Genomic DNA, 18,138 nt, shown 5'->3' with positions numbered 1-18,138 from the left:
ACGCTCCACGCTCTGGCATCCATCGGAACCAGAAGTGGCAGCAAACAGATCCATCTCACCAGGATGCAGTTATCTAAACAAACCAATTCAATGCCAAGGGCCAGAGACAAAAGTAGGAATGAAATGCTTGGATGCGGCCTGTACAAATGTACATCACCAGCTGCTCTATCTGGCCTCTTTTTCTCACTGTGCCTACCACACTTCCTGATCTTGGTTATGAGTTCACGAGGAAAAGAATTTACACAAAGTACTTATGTTAGAAAGTCATTAGTAAAGCACTTTTCACGTGCAGAAGCATTAAGGGTACAATAGCAAATTACCATTTTATACTTATTAAATTTGAAAAATAAATTTAAAAAATTCACACCCAGTGCTGTAAGCAAGGCAAAACGGGTTAAATCACATATTGCTGGTGGCTTTGAGAAGCGTATCACTTCTTTCAAAAAGCAGTGTGGCAAATGTAAGTCAACAGCCATAAAAATGTTCAGATTTTTTATGTGGTAACCCTACCTATTGCTACTTGTCTTAAGAAAATACTTCTCTACGAGAAGAATAGTTCAGTGGAGACAGATTTTTGTTACAATGTCAACTATAATAGCAGAAAAATCTGAATTGGAATAGTGAGTTAAATTATAGTACCACAGCTCGGTGGGATAATGAAAATTCTTAAACATGTGAAAAGTGTTTATGAAATGAACTATTGAAATTATATATGGAAGATGATTATATATAATATGCACATGGACAAAACGCATCAGATCTCAGGTATGGGTTTAGGGTGGCTGCATTACTTTTTGTTATTAGAAATTCCTTTGAAGTTATATTGTGCCATTCACACACAAAAGGCACCAAGAAGCAGGAAAAATGACCTTTACAGCCATTAGCAATGACTGGTCCCCTTTTTTCTCTCCCCTTGACTCCTCTGCAAAAACCCAGCTCAGTAGTTGTAGCTGGCAGACCAAACGCAGAAAGTCATTTGAAATCTTAATCACTTCCAAATCTCAGCTTGATAGATAGCTCTAGGAGATTTTCAGGAAATCTTTGATTCCTTTTCAATGCACCAGCAACAGATGGCCTGGAGGACCCAGGCTGGGCCTTGTCTACCTCACAGCTGGAGATATGTGCCCACTTGCCTTTCGAGGGGTCCAGGGTAAACCATCTTCCATCACCATCCACTCCAATTTGCCATCACAGATGTTCTAGGGAGGTTACAAGGGCACAGTCTGAGCCACAGCCCAGATGAGCACCGGCCCTCGTCACGTGCCAGAGCAACAGACCCACTCCCACTCTTACTCCAGACAGAAACATACTTGCCAACAACAGTGCTCAGGACATCCGCAGGGGAGGATACCAACTAGCAGCCACTTAGGTGCCCGCACTGGACTCTTGTTTTAACTTCCTGCGTTTGCATCTTTATTAGTGCTCAGTTGGGGAGACGCCAGAGGCTCAGAGAGTGATTAAGCAGTATCCTCAAGGTCACGTAGCTAGTAAGTTGTGGAGCTAAGGCCCTCTCCCTGGCCTGGCCTGGCGCTTTCAGTAACGTTGACCCAAACCCTCCATTTCTCCGTAACTAAAGCCGAGAAGGATTACTGCTCCTGTGGGAACCAGTTTCCCAACAGGATATGAAGGCAAATCTTAGCATCTTGTTCACTTTATTCCTAGTGACATGATAGCTAAAAGGAAATCAAACTTCAAGTGATAAGTACTCTAGCTCATTATGCAGCATGTTTTCTTGATAAGGAGAATTTGCCTTTATCTTTGTGTCTTTCAAGTCAGTACCTTCAAGTGAATGGGCAAAAAGTGAAACCGTGGCGCCAATATTAACTCCAGAGAGCTTGGATTTTGTTCCACGCGCATTCGAAAGAGAACTGACCGTGTTTCTGTCCAGAAACACTGATGTCATCTTTGATATTGTACAGGTATCTGGCTTCATCAGCCAGAGAGTGGTTTCCCTGTCATTCAATGGAAAGTCTTGACCTGCCGCCCTGGGACTGCTTACTTATACTGGACTCTTTGCAATTGAAAAGGAACGTGTATGTCCCCACGAACAACACATTTTTAGTTTTCTCTGAAAAATCTCAGAAATAGGGCAAAGATTGTGGAAACAACATCCATGTCCTTTTTGGCGTGACAGTGTCTTTTGGCCTTATATACCAAGAAGCCAAAGGCATGCGCATCTGATGCTCAAACCAGGTGGTAGGTCATTGGATGGTTGCCACTGGATGATTGGAGGAATGACCCCTGGGGTCGGTTAAGAATAGTATTCTAGCTACCAAGTCCAGAGATGGGTTATATATCTTGTATACTAGGTATCCCACTGGATTTAGGTGTCCCATTGGTAACTTTATTTCTAATGTTTATTTTCTGCAGAATTGCTTGCCTGGGTCCTTCCTGCACCACATGAGTCTTCCTGGCCTTTCGGCCACACTGAAATTCTCCTGGTGTTTCCTGAGGCTTAGCCACACAGGACTGTCTCTAGGTCTAGCCTGGTCCTTCCGGGGGGCAGAGTAGTGCACTTATCTCCCCATCTTCCCTAGAGACTCATAATGGGGACGGGACAAGAGGAGGTTTCTCTGCTGGTGGTGTTCAGGATGACCTGGAGCGCATGTGGTCAGTCAGATGCCTCCCCCTCTACCAGCACACCAGAGACAAGGGCTGCCCGGGGCTTAGTGGGAGACATGTGCCCACCCACCTACCCACTTATACATTCACTCAGCATGTGCTGTGTGTCACACACCACACTGATGATGAACGAGATGCAAACAGTCCTTGGCCTCAAGGAGAGAAGACAAGCATTGAGTAAATACTAGTTTCAAGAGTAAGAGACATAACGCAGGTGATCTATGACCAGCTGTGAGGGCCTCTCTATCTGGAATCGGTCACCAGTTCCAAACCCCCTCTCCTGTCACTCTTATCCCAGAAAGTGTTACCCTCTGAGACTGTGCTAGAAAATGTGTGAAAAGATCATGCTCGGGGACGGTTGTGGGTAAGCCAAAGCCCAGAACATTGATTCGGTTCAAAACAAAGTGATGCAACTATATGAAGGTACCTTTCCAATTTAAAAGGTACTGAAACTGGATCTAGATGAATGGATTATTTCACAAGTGGTTCATCTAGGGAATCGACCCATGCTAGTCTGGTTGATTTCACAAAATGGTGCTAGAATGACAAAGGTGTTTATGGTTCTTGCCTGTTTGTATAGCATAAGGGGAACTGTCTTTCCTGTCAATATTTTCCTCAGATACATATACCCACCAATTTAAGATGTTTCCCTGTCCCAGCAAAAGCAAAGTGCCTTTAACTGCACAGAGTACCAATTATGCTGATTTTTTTTCTCTTATCATTGGGAGGATAGAAAATGCATGTGTGGTGATGCCCCCCCACTTCACCCTGGTTTGGGTGGATGGACAGATGAATGTGTAATATCAGGTAGCAAGTAGGGGACCCTTATTTCTGAAAATGTTGAATGAATGTGTTCAAACTGACATTTATTGAGCACCTAATGTGTTCAGAGCTCCGTGGACCATACCCGGGTAAGTGAGCTCAGCACTGCTCTTAAGGAGGTCTTTCAGAAGCTGACCAGGGAAGATGAAAGACCTTGTGGACCAAATTTGCATCCCATCCTTCAAATAAGAAGATTAGTTTTAGTTAATAAAAAACACTGTTAAATTCCTAAACTCATGTCACTGCAATTGCAGGGATTTTTCAGAGTTTAGGCAGGGAAAGTGAAAAAAAAACCAAAAGCACAAAACCATTAATAATTTTCTACAGAAGGACTCTGACGGACAGCAGCAGATGACTCTGGGGTCTGTTAATTAAAGTGGAGTGATAAGCATCTTTTCTTTTTTCCTCTTCTCTTCTTTGCATGTAGGACAGTCAGCCCTGAACTCAAATCCTACGCCCTGGGAGTTCTTTTTCTCCTCCTCCGTTTGTTGGGTACGTATTATCTCTTTGTTTCCTCAATAATGAATTGGATGCTTATAACCAGGTGAGTACATATCAGTGGAATCATCCCCTTTCTTGAGTTTATCATTTTTCCTATGAGGTTTTTTGGTAAACAAGAGAAACATCGATTCTGTTAATTTTGCTCAGGGTTTAGACCTAAACTCACACACTCCCTGGATATTGCAGAGTTTTTGTTGATATCAACTAGGCCTTTGTACCACCCTTAATTCTTATTGGCATAAGGAGGGAAAGCGATGGCACCCAAGGGAAAGAAATTTGATGGGGTCATTTGGAACCCTCATTAAGCAACCCATGAGCAGCTTGTGAAATGCTTCACTTATGGGGCTTCCAGCTCGAGGAGAGAGGTGTTCTCACAGTGCTTCGCAGATGGAAACTTTGCATCCTTTAAATTTTTCCAAACTGATTTAGTTTATTTACCTTGGGTTTCCTGGATGGGGCAAATATGACCTTCATGCTATAGACCCTACATTCCAAGGTTTGGTATGGATAGAAGGAATTAAGTCTAACGCCCCAATTTTTAAGATGGGAAAACAGGATGGGAATAGCCCATGATTCTTCCGGGGTGCTGGGACTGGCTGGGGAGAAGCTGGAAAGGCCAACAAGGTAACCCTTCTCCCTCTAGACCACACTGTTGCTTTATGAACTCCCTTTGTCAAGGCCAAGATCAAGATAGGACAACTTTTTTTCTTGGATAATAAAGCTGTGGTCTTCTTTAATGGACATTAAATGGTAAATAGATGTGGAAAGGGAAGTAACCATGGCCTATATCTTCAGAGTAAAAATAAAGTTTCTCATTCCAAATAGTATATAATCTGGATGAGCATAAAGAATTAACTATAGAAATGTTTATAAAAATGTCTATAAAAGTTAAAAATTGGCAACAGCCTAAATACCCAACAGCAGGGAATTAGTTAAGTCCATTATGAGTGCTAATTCCAGTAGGATTTATGTTCCCCTTTAAAGTTGTGGAAAGAAAAATATTCATAGACTTGGAAAAGGCACATGATATGTGGAGGGGGAAAAAGAGGTCTATAATATATGTGCAAATGTTTTTAAAGTATACATAAATATGGAAAAATACCGGAAAGCTAGATGTGAAAATGGTATCAGCTATTATCATTGAATAGTGAGGCTATAAATGATATTTTCTAAATTTGTTTTTAAAATTTGAATGAATATATATAGATTTTATTACTTGCAGAACGAGATTACTTCCTATATAATTGATAAGTGAAAGAAAATTATTCACCCTTAAATCCATTAATAAGGTAAGGTTTTCCCCGGGGAATGGCAAATACATGACACATGCCCTATCTCTGTCTATAGCAAACAACTTTCAATCAATTGCTGTGATCACTTTTGCCATGCCCAGGACAAGACCTCAGAATTTTCTCAATCACTATCATCAATCCACATCTGTTGGTACATATGGAGAAACTTAAATGGCATCTTTGTCTTATTTCTGGTTCATGGAAAACAGAAATGTTCTAGGTATAATAATACCTAGTTCAAACAAGTTCAGCAGTAATTCAGACTAAAACATTTAAGCCTTCCTGGAAGTTGTAGTGGCTTTTAGAGCTCTCTAACTAACTGCACAGGGTACCAATTATGCTGATTTTTTTTTCTCTTATCATTGGGAGGATAGAAAAATGCATGTGTGGTGATGCTCCCCCACTTCACCCTGGTTTGGGTGGATGGACAGATGAATGTGTAATATCAGGTAGCAAGTAGGGGACCCTTATTTCTGAAAATGTTGAATGAATGAATGTGTTCAAACTGACATTTATTGAGCACCTAATGTGTTCAGAGCTCCGTGGACCATACCCGGGTAAGTGAGCTCAGTGCTGCTCTTAGGGAGTTCTTTCAGAAGCTGACTAGGGAAGATGAAAGCCCTCCCTCTATGGAGTTGCTGCAGAGGTCTCTCTCTGTATCTCTAAACAGATGCTGAGGACTCAGTATAGCTGGTAAAAATTAGCCTTCAGAATTTTGATAGCACAAAATGAAAGAAAATTTGCAAGCTATTTTTGAAAAGTTAATGAAAATTATAGGACACTTGAAGACAGAACTGAAAATTATAGAGCATGTGTAATGTGACATGCTGTTTCTAAAGCTGGTTCTCTATTTGTATGTCTGCTCCAGGAATAATCAACCAAGCATTATCTAGAAGAGTATTTATTTTTCAACCTCTGTGAGCCACAGCAAGAGATAAGGTTTACAGTGTATGGCCCAGTACATACACACATATCACAAATATAGCTGAAGCAAAGATTTCATGAAAAATATTCACCCTTAATATGCATTGATGTCCTCTGCTACTTTCTATTCCATTCCATCCTTTTTAAGTAGTGGATCATGACCAACCATACTGATTGTATTACCCATATGGGTCACACATCACAGTTTAGAAAATGGCTCTAGAAAGATATGGGACAGTTTCATCTTTTAATTAAAAGTGGCTTATCAAAGAAGTCTTTGCACTTGGCCTGGTTCCATTTCCTGCAGCACCCAATAAGATTAACCACCTTTACTGTTTATGAAGGGCCAACTGAGAAATCAGATTTCATGACATTGTCAACCTTTGTGCTTGGCCCCCACGTAGATAATGGGGATACAATGAGGACGTCGCAGTTCAGTGTGACGAGATCTGAGATGCAGTCAGCACAAGTGACGGGGGACATGTGGGCGAGCCACCTAGCCTGGCCTGGGGATGGGGACAGGGGTGTGGGTTTGAAAGGCTGTGCTGTCTACCTAAGACGTGAAGAAAGAACGAGGAAGAGTTACACAGCTGAGCAAAAAGGAGAGAGTGCTTTAGACAGAGAGACTTAAAGGAGTAAAAGCCTGGAAGTGAACAAAGGCTGAAGCATGTTTGGGGGCTGCAGGAAGGCTGGGGGGACTGGCAGAAGATGGGGCTAGGGAGGGCGGCTGTCAGGGAAGGGCTGCTGCCCTTTTGACAAGTTTGACCTTTATCCCTAAGGCAGAAGAAGTCATTGAAGAGCCATTGTGCATTTTTAGAAAGGCCCACTGTCTACCATGTAGAGAATGTGGGAACTGAGTAACAAGCCACTGGTATAACAGAGTAGCTGCTGGAGACCCAAGCTGAGATGCTGGCTACCAAGATGGGGAGATGTGGGTAGAGGAAGAATTGTCAAGGCTTAGTCTCTGAATGGAAGTGTACAGACTGGAGTATCTGAGAAGGAGGAATCCACAGTGACAGCTCCTTATGAAAGATTTGGATCATGTGGTGCATGGGGATATTATTTATTAAAACAGGAAGACCAGTATGAGGAGCAAGTTGGGAGTGGTATAGACCAACACTGTCCAACAGAACTTTCTGTGATGGTGGAAATACTCCAAATCTGTACCACATGGAGCACTTGAAAGGTGGCTTCCATAAACTAGTTTCACTTCATTTTTATTGGTTTTCATTTAAGTAGCTGCATGTGGCCAGTAGCTATCATACTGGACAGTGCTGGTCTCAAGGCTCAGTCTTTGATTCACCATCATTGGTGGGTCGGAGCTTGAGGAAGTGGGGGCAGCGAGGCGAGACCACTCTTTGCAGATACTTGGCTGTGAGGAGTATAGAGAGCAAGATCCAGAAGTGAAGGCAAGGTTATTTTCCCCTTGTTGCTTTAAATGCCAAAGGAAAGGAGGTGTTAGAAAGGGCAGGGGCAGGGAATGCATTGGCCCATGTCAGTGTGGCACCAAGAGCTTCCCAAGCAGCCTGTGGCAGCCTAGGAATGCCATTGGTTGTATCAGTGGTAGGTGCAGTGGAAGGAGTGTGAAGCAAAGAAATTAAGGACGGTGGTCACAGTGAGGCTAAAGTGATTGACCATGGTACCTGGGCTGGATAAGGAAGAGGTGAGCCAGGAGAGGGGAGAGAGAGAAAGGAACATAGGAACTGGATGTAGTAATTCATGTAAAAAAGAATTAGAATCTGTGGCCAAAGCTTTGGTGTCTGTGAAGTGACAAAACCCAGTGTGTGGCATGACTAGAGAGGATGGGAACATCCTTGACATTGAGGGTGAGCTGTTGAAAGGCCAAAGTGTGGACGCCCATGTCCATGGAGAAGTTCAGGTCACCCAGGACAGCAGTAGAAGTTGAATGGGAGAGAAGACTGAGCTGGATATAGGTCGGGAAATACAGAGAAAACTGAATGACCTACTCAAAGCAGAATGCCTGATGTAATCAAATCCATCCTTCTTCATCCTTTTGCAAATGGCCTGATCACCGCTTTTCTCTCTGGGTGTGGGCATAACGTCCGCTCGAAGGTCTGATCCAGAATCTTGCTCCTGGAGGTCTACTGCATGCCGTAGATGTCACACCAAATTAAATGAATGGAAACAAATATACACTGAGATCATGCGATGTCAAAAGCACTGTTCTTGATGCTTCAAAGGATATAAAAATAAGTGGGAGCCAGAGCCTGCCCTCTCCAGTAGGAGAATGAAGCAAGTATGGGTAACGTAAAGGGCTAGGAGAGTTTGGACCTTGAATTTCAAGGGAAAAAGGATTTTACTTGGCTGAGTCATTGCCAGTGTGGAACAAATGATGGTATGAGATGGAAATATTCAGAATTCTGAGTTAGGAAGATCAACCTGGGAGAAAGGTGCAAGGTGGTTCAGCAGGATGCAGGATAACTAAAGCACTGAGAAGAAGAGAAGGTGACCAGGGTAAGGCAGTGGGATGAAAAGGCAAGGACAGATGGAAGCCATATTGTGGAGGTAATGTGGAGCACCCCCACCGGGACTAGATGAAAGCAAGAGAGAAACAGCAGAAGCACAAGATACAGCTGAGGATTTGAGCCTCTGGGACTGGGCCTACAGAGAAGCCTTTAATAGGATAAGGTAACAGACACAGGGGTCTCAAGGGAATTGTGAGGGATGACTTGGGCTGACTCACCACCTGCCACAAACTCTCCTCCACAAATGCCTGCTCTTAGTTTTCCCGAGCAACCTGCTGGCAAAGAGCATTGGGAACCTCAAGGTGCACCTCTGTACACAGGTGTCATTCCTGAGCAGACTGTCCTTGGGTCTTGGGTCATTGGTGAGCTGGTCTAGGAGAAGTACGTCTTAGAAGCTCCTGATGTGGTTCATCAAACACTTGTTGAGCTCCCGTTGTGAAGTCTTGAATATAAAGAAGTTCTACAGCAAGTGGGAGAAATGAACACGTAAAATGAGTGCGTAAGGAGTAAGCGCAGCCAGCCAGAGACCCCAGATGAGAGGCCGTTGCCCCCAGCCATGGGATGGTGGGGCTCAGGATATAGGGTCTGGAATGTGTGGGAGACCCTTTCCACTCACCTCTGCATTTAGTTGTTTATTCAGCAAACGTTTACTAAGCACCAGTGATTTATCTGACCTCCTGAAGGACCTGAACCACCCATGATCTACATCCTGGCCTGTTCTAAGGTGATATCGGATACTTGCCATGGACCCCACTGCAGTCAGGCATGCCCGGGCTTGAGTCCAGCTCTGCCATTACTGGTCATGAGGCCTTTGGCAGGTTATTTAAGGTCTTTGAGCCTCAGTGAGTTTAACAAGGCAGCCAGGAATGAAATGAGAATAGAGTAGCTCCTCTCAACTTCTCAGATTTAAGAAAAGGGAATGTCAGGTGCCCGTGGACAATGCTGGACGATGTTGACAGTCCAGTCTCTTTCTTGGCATTGCTGAAACAGAGAAACTCATTAACCCTTTCAGGAGAACATACTTTGACATCCCTTTCTAGCTTGCGCTCGAGGTAACAGTAATTCCATCAGGTTGAATAGAGATTCCGTGGTGAATTCAGGTCTTGGCAGGTAAGCTGGGAGAGGAATGGATATCTTTTGAAATGTAAATGCAAGAGTAATTTGCAGCTTCCATCTTGTCCCATAAAGGAATGTGAATTTATTTTTCTTACAAAAGCCTTTGTTCACCTTTTAAGTTTAGACCAAAGAATATAAATAGGCCTGGCCTTTTCAACCCAGAGAGTGAATTAAGTAACCAAGATACAAGACACCGAGGTTTAATCTTTGTTAATAGATTTCAGGAAAACAGAGACAATTTCCTTAAGCGGCACTGCAATTTTTGCATTGAAATATAGCTGCAATTTGGGCCTGAGTGTAATAGGAAGTAAGATTTAATCCTCTTAATATTCTCTGTAATAGCCAGTAACAGCTTTGAGCTTTCCAGATACCCTCCCCAACATATGGTGGGTTCCCAGTGTCCCTGTGATGGGACCTTAGTTAATGCCTACTTCATCTGTGAGTTTCTCCCAAGGAAACATTAGGAAGAAAAGAGCTCAAAAGGGAGAGGACGGTTCCTGCGGGCTCCAGGGAGGAGAGCATTCTTTTAAAACACACGGTTTCTAAAGAAGTACTTCATTATCATCACTTGCCTCCTTCTTCCTTAGGTAACTGAGGACATAACAGCAGAAGTAGGTACTAACATACACCTCACCCAACTTACCTCCCTTCTGTCACTAATCAGATGAGTTCTAGAATGGCAAAGGCCTCTAAGTAAGAGATCCAGCAAGTGCTTCGTCTCTAATATTCTCTGCACACCTGGAATTCAGGACCTGAGAGCCAGAGCTCCCCTTTGGAAAAGCATTTTAAGTCAAAGAGGAAAAGATGAACTTGGCAGAAAAGAAAGCTAATATTTCCTCCGTTCAGAAATGTAAAAGGGTTATCACAAAGGTTATAAGGTACGACTCGTAAGGTACCCAATCCAGAGTTTATTCTAAACTATCACCCCCAAGTCCCCTCTACAAGATAGATAAGGTAGCAAAAGTTCTGGCCATATGGAAGGGCCAGACCCTTGCATAACACTCCCCTCATCTGTACCAGAGTGCTCACCTCGAGTCTGACCAGGCAGGCCATACTATTTCCTAAAAGATCAAGAAACGGAGGCACCGAAAGTAACTTACCCCAACCTTTCAGCTCCTTAAGTGAGAGGGTCTTTCATCTTGACCACAGGTGCTCTCCAAAATATCGAGTATAACATGAAACACTTTGCTAGGCACTTAGCTTTCTAATTTCTGTTGGAAGGCTTTTTCTGATACTTTCCAGGGCCTTGTCATCCAATAGTAAAGCTTGACAAGGATAAAACGGACATCGTTAGCACGTAGAAATATGCCCTACTTTAAGACAACTCCATGTTATAAAAATCCTCACTCGGATCAGGTATGTGAAAGAGTTACCTATTGGCACTTTAGAGGGATTTTTTTTTTAATTTAAGCAGGCATTAATGAATGGTTCCATGATACTGTACATTTCCTGCAATGTGCTTAAAATATGACCTGATTTGCCCAACTTGGATTTGCATACAACTCTTCAGGCACCCGGGCACTGTGGAGCGAGCGGCCCTGTACCATCAGTTCCTTCCCTTGGCAGAGCTTATACCAGAGGTGTCATAGTCTTGGCTTCCCATTGCCTGCTGGTGGGTGGGGCTAGGACAAGAGAGGCAGAAGGAAAAGGAGGGAGGAGCATGGGAGCCAGTTACAACCTAGTAAAACTCTGACAGATAGACAAGTGAATGGATCTGCATTCTCCCACTGGGCCACAGGAACAGGCCAGATTTGTCCCATTGATCCCCAGGTCTATCCGCAATCTAAACTGCCTCCAGATCGCCATTTCTTTACCTAAGTAATGTGGAGTGTAGCTCAGTGTCTATCGGTGGTTGCCATGGCAGTTCCTCCAGTTGGCTCTTTTTCAGTTAAATGAAGAAAGGTATCTGTTGGGGGTCAGGAGAAGACACACTGGTTAGTGAGAAAGGTCTCAAACACCTGGGCAGCCTTTGGGGCAGAGAATGCTGGGAATGTGAGTTTCCACCCACCAAGACCAACCTGACCTGGGAGCTGCAAAGAGGGAGCAGGTTGTATTGGGAATTTGAGTTTGGAGTTTATTAACTCAAGCTGCCAGAGAGATTTAATTGCAGTTTCAATGAAAATTTCTTCCTGGGGGTGGGGGGCGGTTTCTCTTTGGGGTAACAATCGACAGAGTTGGACAGTGCTAAGGATAAGTGCTGAGGCACCTGGGCCCAGGAGGAAGCCCTGCCAACCGCATCAGCACTGATAGGATCATGCAGTTCTGTCCCCATGCCATCCCAGGCCAGTTATTAAAACCAAGGAAACGCTGTATGACAGACTCTAACACATATGTATGGAATGTAAAAAAAAAAAGAAAGAAAAGAAAAAATGGTTCTGATGAACCTAGGGGCAGGACAGGAATAAAGACACAGATGTTGAGAATGGACTTGAGCACATGGGGAGGGGGAAGGGTAAGCTGGGACAAAGTGAGAGAGTGGCATGGACATATATACACTACCAAACATAAAATAGATAGCTAGTGGGGAGCAGCCACATAGCACAGGGAGATCAGCTTGGTGCTTTGTGACCACCTGGAGGGGTGGGATAGGGAGGGTGGGAGGGAGGGAGACGCAAGAGGGAGGAGATATGGGGATGTATGTACACATATAGCTGATTCACTTTGTTATACAGCAGAAACCAACACACCATTGTAAAGCAATTATACTCCAATAAAGATGTTAAAAAAAAACAAACAAACAAGGAAACAGACTCACAGACATAGACTAGAAAACAAACTTATGGTTATCGAAGGGGAAAGGGAGGGAAGGGATAAATTAGGAGTTTGGCATTAACAGATTCACACAACTACGTATAAAATAGATAAACAACAAGGACCTACCATATAGCGTGGGAACTGTATTCAATATCTTGTAATAACCTATAATGGAAAAGAATCTGAAAAAGAATAGATATGTGTAATTGAATCACTGCTGTACACCTGAAACTAACATAACATTGTTAATCAACTAGACTTCAATTAAAAAAACAAACCAAGGAAGTGCTGCTTCCTTCATTAAGCCCCCGTCTTCCAGGCTGCCCTCTGAGGCTCTGCTGTGGATATAACATAGCCATTCTTATTCTGGTGATCATGGATGGACTTCAGGGGTCCATGAAACCCCTGAAATGTGGATGCGATTTTGTGGGTAGATGTATTTTTCTGAAGGAAAGGTTGATATCTCATCAAATTGTCAGTGGGATTTTCCTTAATACAAAAGTGAAACTCAGTCCAGGGCTGAAAAGAATGCTCAGGGTATCAGGGTACCTTGGCACTGGGATATGGGAATTGTCACCACCTGCTTCCAGGGATCACTTCCTGCTTCTCACCGAAGATGATTGGTACCATATTCTGGCCTTGGGGACACTGTTTCTTCCGAAGCAATTAATTTGTATTAATGGCCCATCCATTGCTTTCCCATAATACAGATGAAACATTTTTCCCCCAACAGGGCAGAATCGCCTGGGAATGTTTTATTTTAACAATGCTGATGACCAGGCCACATACCCAATATTCCGATTTAATTGGTCTCGGGTAGGACACCTCAGAGGGTTTTAATGTGCAGCCAGGCCTGATAACCTTTGAGCTCGGGGGTAGCAGCAGGCACATGAATGCAGAGAGTAACAGAGAACTGAATTAAGGATGATGAATAGTTCCCATCTCGTCTGCCTTTTTCGATGACTGATTGTAGGTGCATGAAATGATCTATTGTGAAGGTTTTAAAACCGTTTCCTGGTTCAGAATGAAAAGTATTCTGTTCCAGTGGTAATATTTAGGGGAAGGAAAGTTGTCAGTATGTGTGCAGATATTTTCCAGCTATTAAACCATACACACGTGTATACTTACATATCTTTGTATATATACATATATGAGAACACATCCTTCATATGTATATGTGTGTGTGCGTATTATATATACACACACATAAGGTGTAGTGTACTCATTTTCAACCTCTGGTCCCCTCTGGTTCCAACTCCCTCCTCTCAAGAGCCCACACAGCCTCAGAAGCTCCATGCAAAAGAGCAATACGCAGAGTATGATGCCTCTTAGCAGTTTCCTCTACAAGGGTGCACTGCTTTGAGTGACACCAAGAATGTCTCCCTTCAGGGAAGACTCTTCCTTCTCAGACTCTCAGTGGGTGATGATCCCAGATGTCATTTGTGTTTACTCTGTGCCACGCACTGTTCTAAATGCTTTCCATGTATTCAATGAGCCAACCTTCACAGTGATCTGAGAAGGACTGATGTTACTAACCCCATCTTGCAGATGGGGAAACTAAGGCACAGAGGGCTTAAATAACTTGCACAGGCTTGTGCAGGAAGAGGCAGAGCTGAGATTAGAACCCAAGCAGTTCGACCTCCTGACAGGGTCTTTACCCCACTGTGCTATAGAACCACTGAATGTGGTCCACGAACCCTGCGGTCCTGTCGGAAGAGATACGTACGGGGACAGGGGAGCCCTTCTCTCCATCGAACCAGCCGTTCGAGCCCAAACATTAACTGTCCGTTTCCCTCTGACAGGCTTCATCCCCCCACCACTCATCTTCGGGGCCGGCATCGACTCCACCTGCCTGTTCTGGAGCACATTCTGTGGGGAGCAAGGCGCCTGCGTCCTCTACGACAACGTGGCCTACAGATACCTGTACGTCAGCATCGCCATTGCGCTCAAGTCCTTTGCCTTCCTCCTCTACACCACCACGTGGCAGTGCCTGAGGAAAAACTATAAACGATACATCAAAAACCACGAGGGCGGGCTGAGCACCAGTGAGTTCTTTGCCTCTACTCTGACCCTAGACAATCTGGGGAGGGACCCTGTGCCCGCCAACCAGACACATAGGACAAAATTTATCTATAACCTTGAAGATCATGAGTGGTGTGAGAACATGGAGTCTGTTTTATAGTGACTGAAGGAGGGTTGAACTCTGTATTAGTCATCCAAGGGTCATTTTTCCTAAAAAAAGAAAAAAAAGGAAAAAGTTTTAAAAAAAAAAACTCAATACACACAGAGACACACACACACACATGTACACACAGCACCTTTGTCCTTTTTCTCAAAATCAGAGCCAGACAGGATTCAAACTAAGGAGAGCGTGGGATCACGTGGTTGACATGCAACCTCCTGGGGCTCAGAGTCTACTCTTTGAAGGCACCTCATGGTTTTTTCAGGATGCCGACAGCTGCAAGCAACAGGCACTGCCAAATTCAGGGAACAGTGGTGGCCGGCTTGGAGGACGGACCTTTCTGGATATATATACACATACAAAACAAAAAAATATATATATATTAAAAAAAAGAAGTCTACTAAAAAACCCAAGTTGACAACATTTGCCAGGATAAGCACTAGTGACACACCCCATGCCACCCTCCCCGCCCACACGGGGGTGGAGGGGCACCCAAGTCGGAGGAGTGGAGGCCCACTTCTCTAACTTTTGCAATATGGGTCGCTGTGTGGACGACTCACCCAGTCTACACATGTGGTTCAAGGCCCCAGAGTTCTCTCAGCGATGCTAAAGGGTGATCTGTGCTGGAGACTGTAATTGACACCTCTCACCAGCTCCATTTCCATTTCTCAAGACTGAGGGCCCCAGGGGGAGCCAGACATGGGGGGGCCAGCACCTCCCCTTCCCCGCAGCACCTCCCATTGGGGTGCGTCCCCCAGCCCCGCAGAGTGACCTCAGGAAGCAGTGGGCCTCGCCTGGCTATGACTGACTTCGCTCAGAGCCGGTGAAACCCAACCTAGTCCAAGTCATTTGCTTACATTTGCCAAACATTTTGCCATTTTTAAGGAAAAAAATGCAATGCATATGAATTTCAAACTGTTGTATGTGTAATCCTCTGATACTATTTTTAACTACTTCTCAAATCTGTGTTAACCCTTCAGTCACTAACACAGTTCTCTAGGCCGAATTTATTACGCTGGTTGCTTTTACTTTTCTCCTTTTTTAATGCACCAAAAATATAATGTTATTCAAGGGATGCAATTAATCTATTGTAATTTTTTTATCATTTTATCCTCATTTGGATAGTCTGTGAAAACAAGAATATGCAGTGTGTTAAAAGAAAAAAAAAAAAAAAGCTTAAAAAAGAGAGTGTATATGCACCCTGCCTTTAAAAGGATCACATTTGAGGCAACAGGGGATAACGTGATGAATTGCAAATTTGCCTTCTCCATTTATTCCCCATGATTCAGTGATCACTGTCACGGGAAGCCCTTTCATATGCCTGCTTCACATGCCAAGAGGTGTTCTTTTCAACCTGCAGCGGAGACACGCTCAGCTGTGGGTTGTGTGTATGGGTGCAGGGCTTCTGGGGAGAGGAGACGGAAAAAAGAACAGTTCCCTAGCACAAGCTTTGAGCAGCATGTAGTGTCTGGGATAACAGACCCACAAGCTCCTGGAAGCTACTGCACGTTCACTGCCTGAAAATGTCTAATATCTTCAGGGTCAGTCTTGAACTAAGAGGCCTTTGTCTGTATGTGTTTTTAAAGTGGCTGAATCTCAAACAGCTAGAAGCGAACCTACCGTTGTTTGGGGTAAGAATCACAGGAAAACCTCTTGCATCCAGCTGACTCGGCCTGGTGAGGCCGTTTGCAGAAGGGGCAGAGCTTATGAGAGAGAGAGCACGCGCACATGCACACACAGGGTCCAGTTAACCCACCTTTCATGCTATTGCAGTGACCTTGATCTAGGCCACTCCTGGGCCTGGAAAGACCCCAAGGATGGGTTGGTTGGTTGGCTTTTTCACCTCAGACAGACACGTATTTTCAGGTCATCTAGAAGGCCACAAGAGAATCAGGAAAGAAAAGAGTGGGGCGGGGGGAGAGGGGCATTGTGATGAATTTTTAACAAACACTGTAAATGGGGCAGTTTGAGTTACAGCCCCAAACTAGAGAAAAGCCCCACGGAGCAAGGATGCCCGAAAGAAGCTTGTGTCGCGGTGCGGAGCCACCGTGATCAGCTGCATCCCGGGACAGGATGCTTCTGGAAGAGCTTCCTCCTGTGTTTTGCTTGAGTCTGTCCTTGTTCCTGAAAATGGGGACGCTCATCAATATGTTAACTAGTTAAAGGTGGGATTGTTCTCCAACAATTCATAAACGGTGTACACTCTGTGGCTCCCGAGGCTGTGATTCCATCCTGTATAGGTGTTGGGTTGGTTTTGTCTTGAAAATGTATTGCTAATAGATCACTGCCCTCTTGTATATGATCGTGTAGCTCCCCCAAATCAGTCCACACCCACGGAGGCTGCAGAACCTCGTGTTTCATGGGGCTATTTGTGTTTTTGTTTTTGTTTTTTAAAAAAGATTTTTGAAAACTCTTTGCATTTGGGCTATTTTTCCTAAGATTTTAGGCTGAATAAGAGGTTAGGATGACAAAGGAAAACAACTCCAGGGCTCAGTTTTATCAACAACTGGATCGAAATTTAAAGTCCCCTCTTGTAAGAGGGCTCTAACATGTGTTGTTGTCACCGTTAAAAATTTGAATTTCTCTCCCATACTCCAGAACGGAAAACCTAGTCTAGCTTTAATTTTCCTTTTGTGCTACAGGAACCATTGTACATACCCTTCCCAATCCGGCCCCTTGATTATTTGCTTGGTTTTGAGCAGGATTTTGTTTGTTTGTTTGTTTGTTTTTGCGGTACGCGGGCCTCTCACTGTTGTGGCCTCTCCCGTTGCGGAGCACAGGCTCCGGACGCACAGGCTCAGCGGCCATGGCTCACGGGCCCAGCCGCTCCGCGGCGTGTGGGATCTTCCCGGACCGGGGCACGAACCCGTGTCCCCTGCATCGGCAGGCGGACTCTCAACCACTGCGCCACCGGGGAAGCCCTTGAGCAGGATTTTGAATGGAAAGATTTCCTGGGGAGATCTTCATTGGACTTATGGAAAACAAAAATGTAAGGGACGGAATAAACCTAGAAAGTGAATGCTAACGTTCTCTCTCTTCTGCTACAAAGCCCTCCACCACCTTAGTGGAAGGTGCCCAGGGATGGATGGAAAGGCTCTCTTTGCTGCAGCTTGCGACAGGTTTTTGTAACTCCTACATATAGACCAAAAAGGTTTCTACCAGTAATATTCCTGCATATGAAGTGAACACATTTTCTAGAGTCTCTGTCTCTGGGGGACGGAGTTTGCTGTCTTCCTCCTGCTGAGGCTGTGCGCTGTCAGGGAAGCCCAGCAGCTTTGCTGCCTTCTTCACGCCTCCACAGAGGAAGGCTGTGAAGCTCCCAGGCACCCCAGGGACACTGCCACTCCAGGAGGCCGCAGCATGTGGGCTTTCCTCACAGCTAACGAAGGAGCCAGAGATGCTTCTGCTCACGAGTCCCCTAAGGAGTTTGCTAGCAGCC

At 44.5% G+C, this 18,138-nt stretch overlaps 1 protein-coding gene across 3 annotated transcripts in view; it reads left to right on the top strand.

Annotated features, from left to right (window-relative positions):
* The window catches only part of SLCO3A1 (solute carrier organic anion transporter family member 3A1), a 318,998-nt gene that overhangs the window by 294,835 nt on the left and 6,025 nt on the right, over window positions 1-18,138 (top strand). For 2 of the 3 annotated variants that reach the window (XR_010932283.1, XM_067695865.1), the window contains exons 9-10: window positions 3,872-3,936; window positions 14,320-14,562. Coding sequence is in view for 2 of the 3 variants with exons in the window: in XM_067695865.1 (XP_067551966.1) it covers window positions 3,872-3,936; window positions 14,320-14,562 (308 nt within the window). In the remaining variant the exon portion in view is untranslated. Of the gene's footprint in view, window positions 1-3,871; window positions 3,937-14,319; window positions 17,113-18,138 lie in introns of those variants that run through there. The other variant, XM_067695851.1, reaches the window with a different exon arrangement.

This window comes from Pseudorca crassidens, chromosome 1 (genome assembly GCF_039906515.1).
Source record: "Pseudorca crassidens isolate mPseCra1 chromosome 1, mPseCra1.hap1, whole genome shotgun sequence".
NCBI lineage: Eukaryota > Metazoa > Chordata > Mammalia > Artiodactyla > Delphinidae > Pseudorca > Pseudorca crassidens.
Note: the sequence above shows the minus strand (reverse complement) of the source record. Positions and strands in the feature narration are given on the sequence as shown.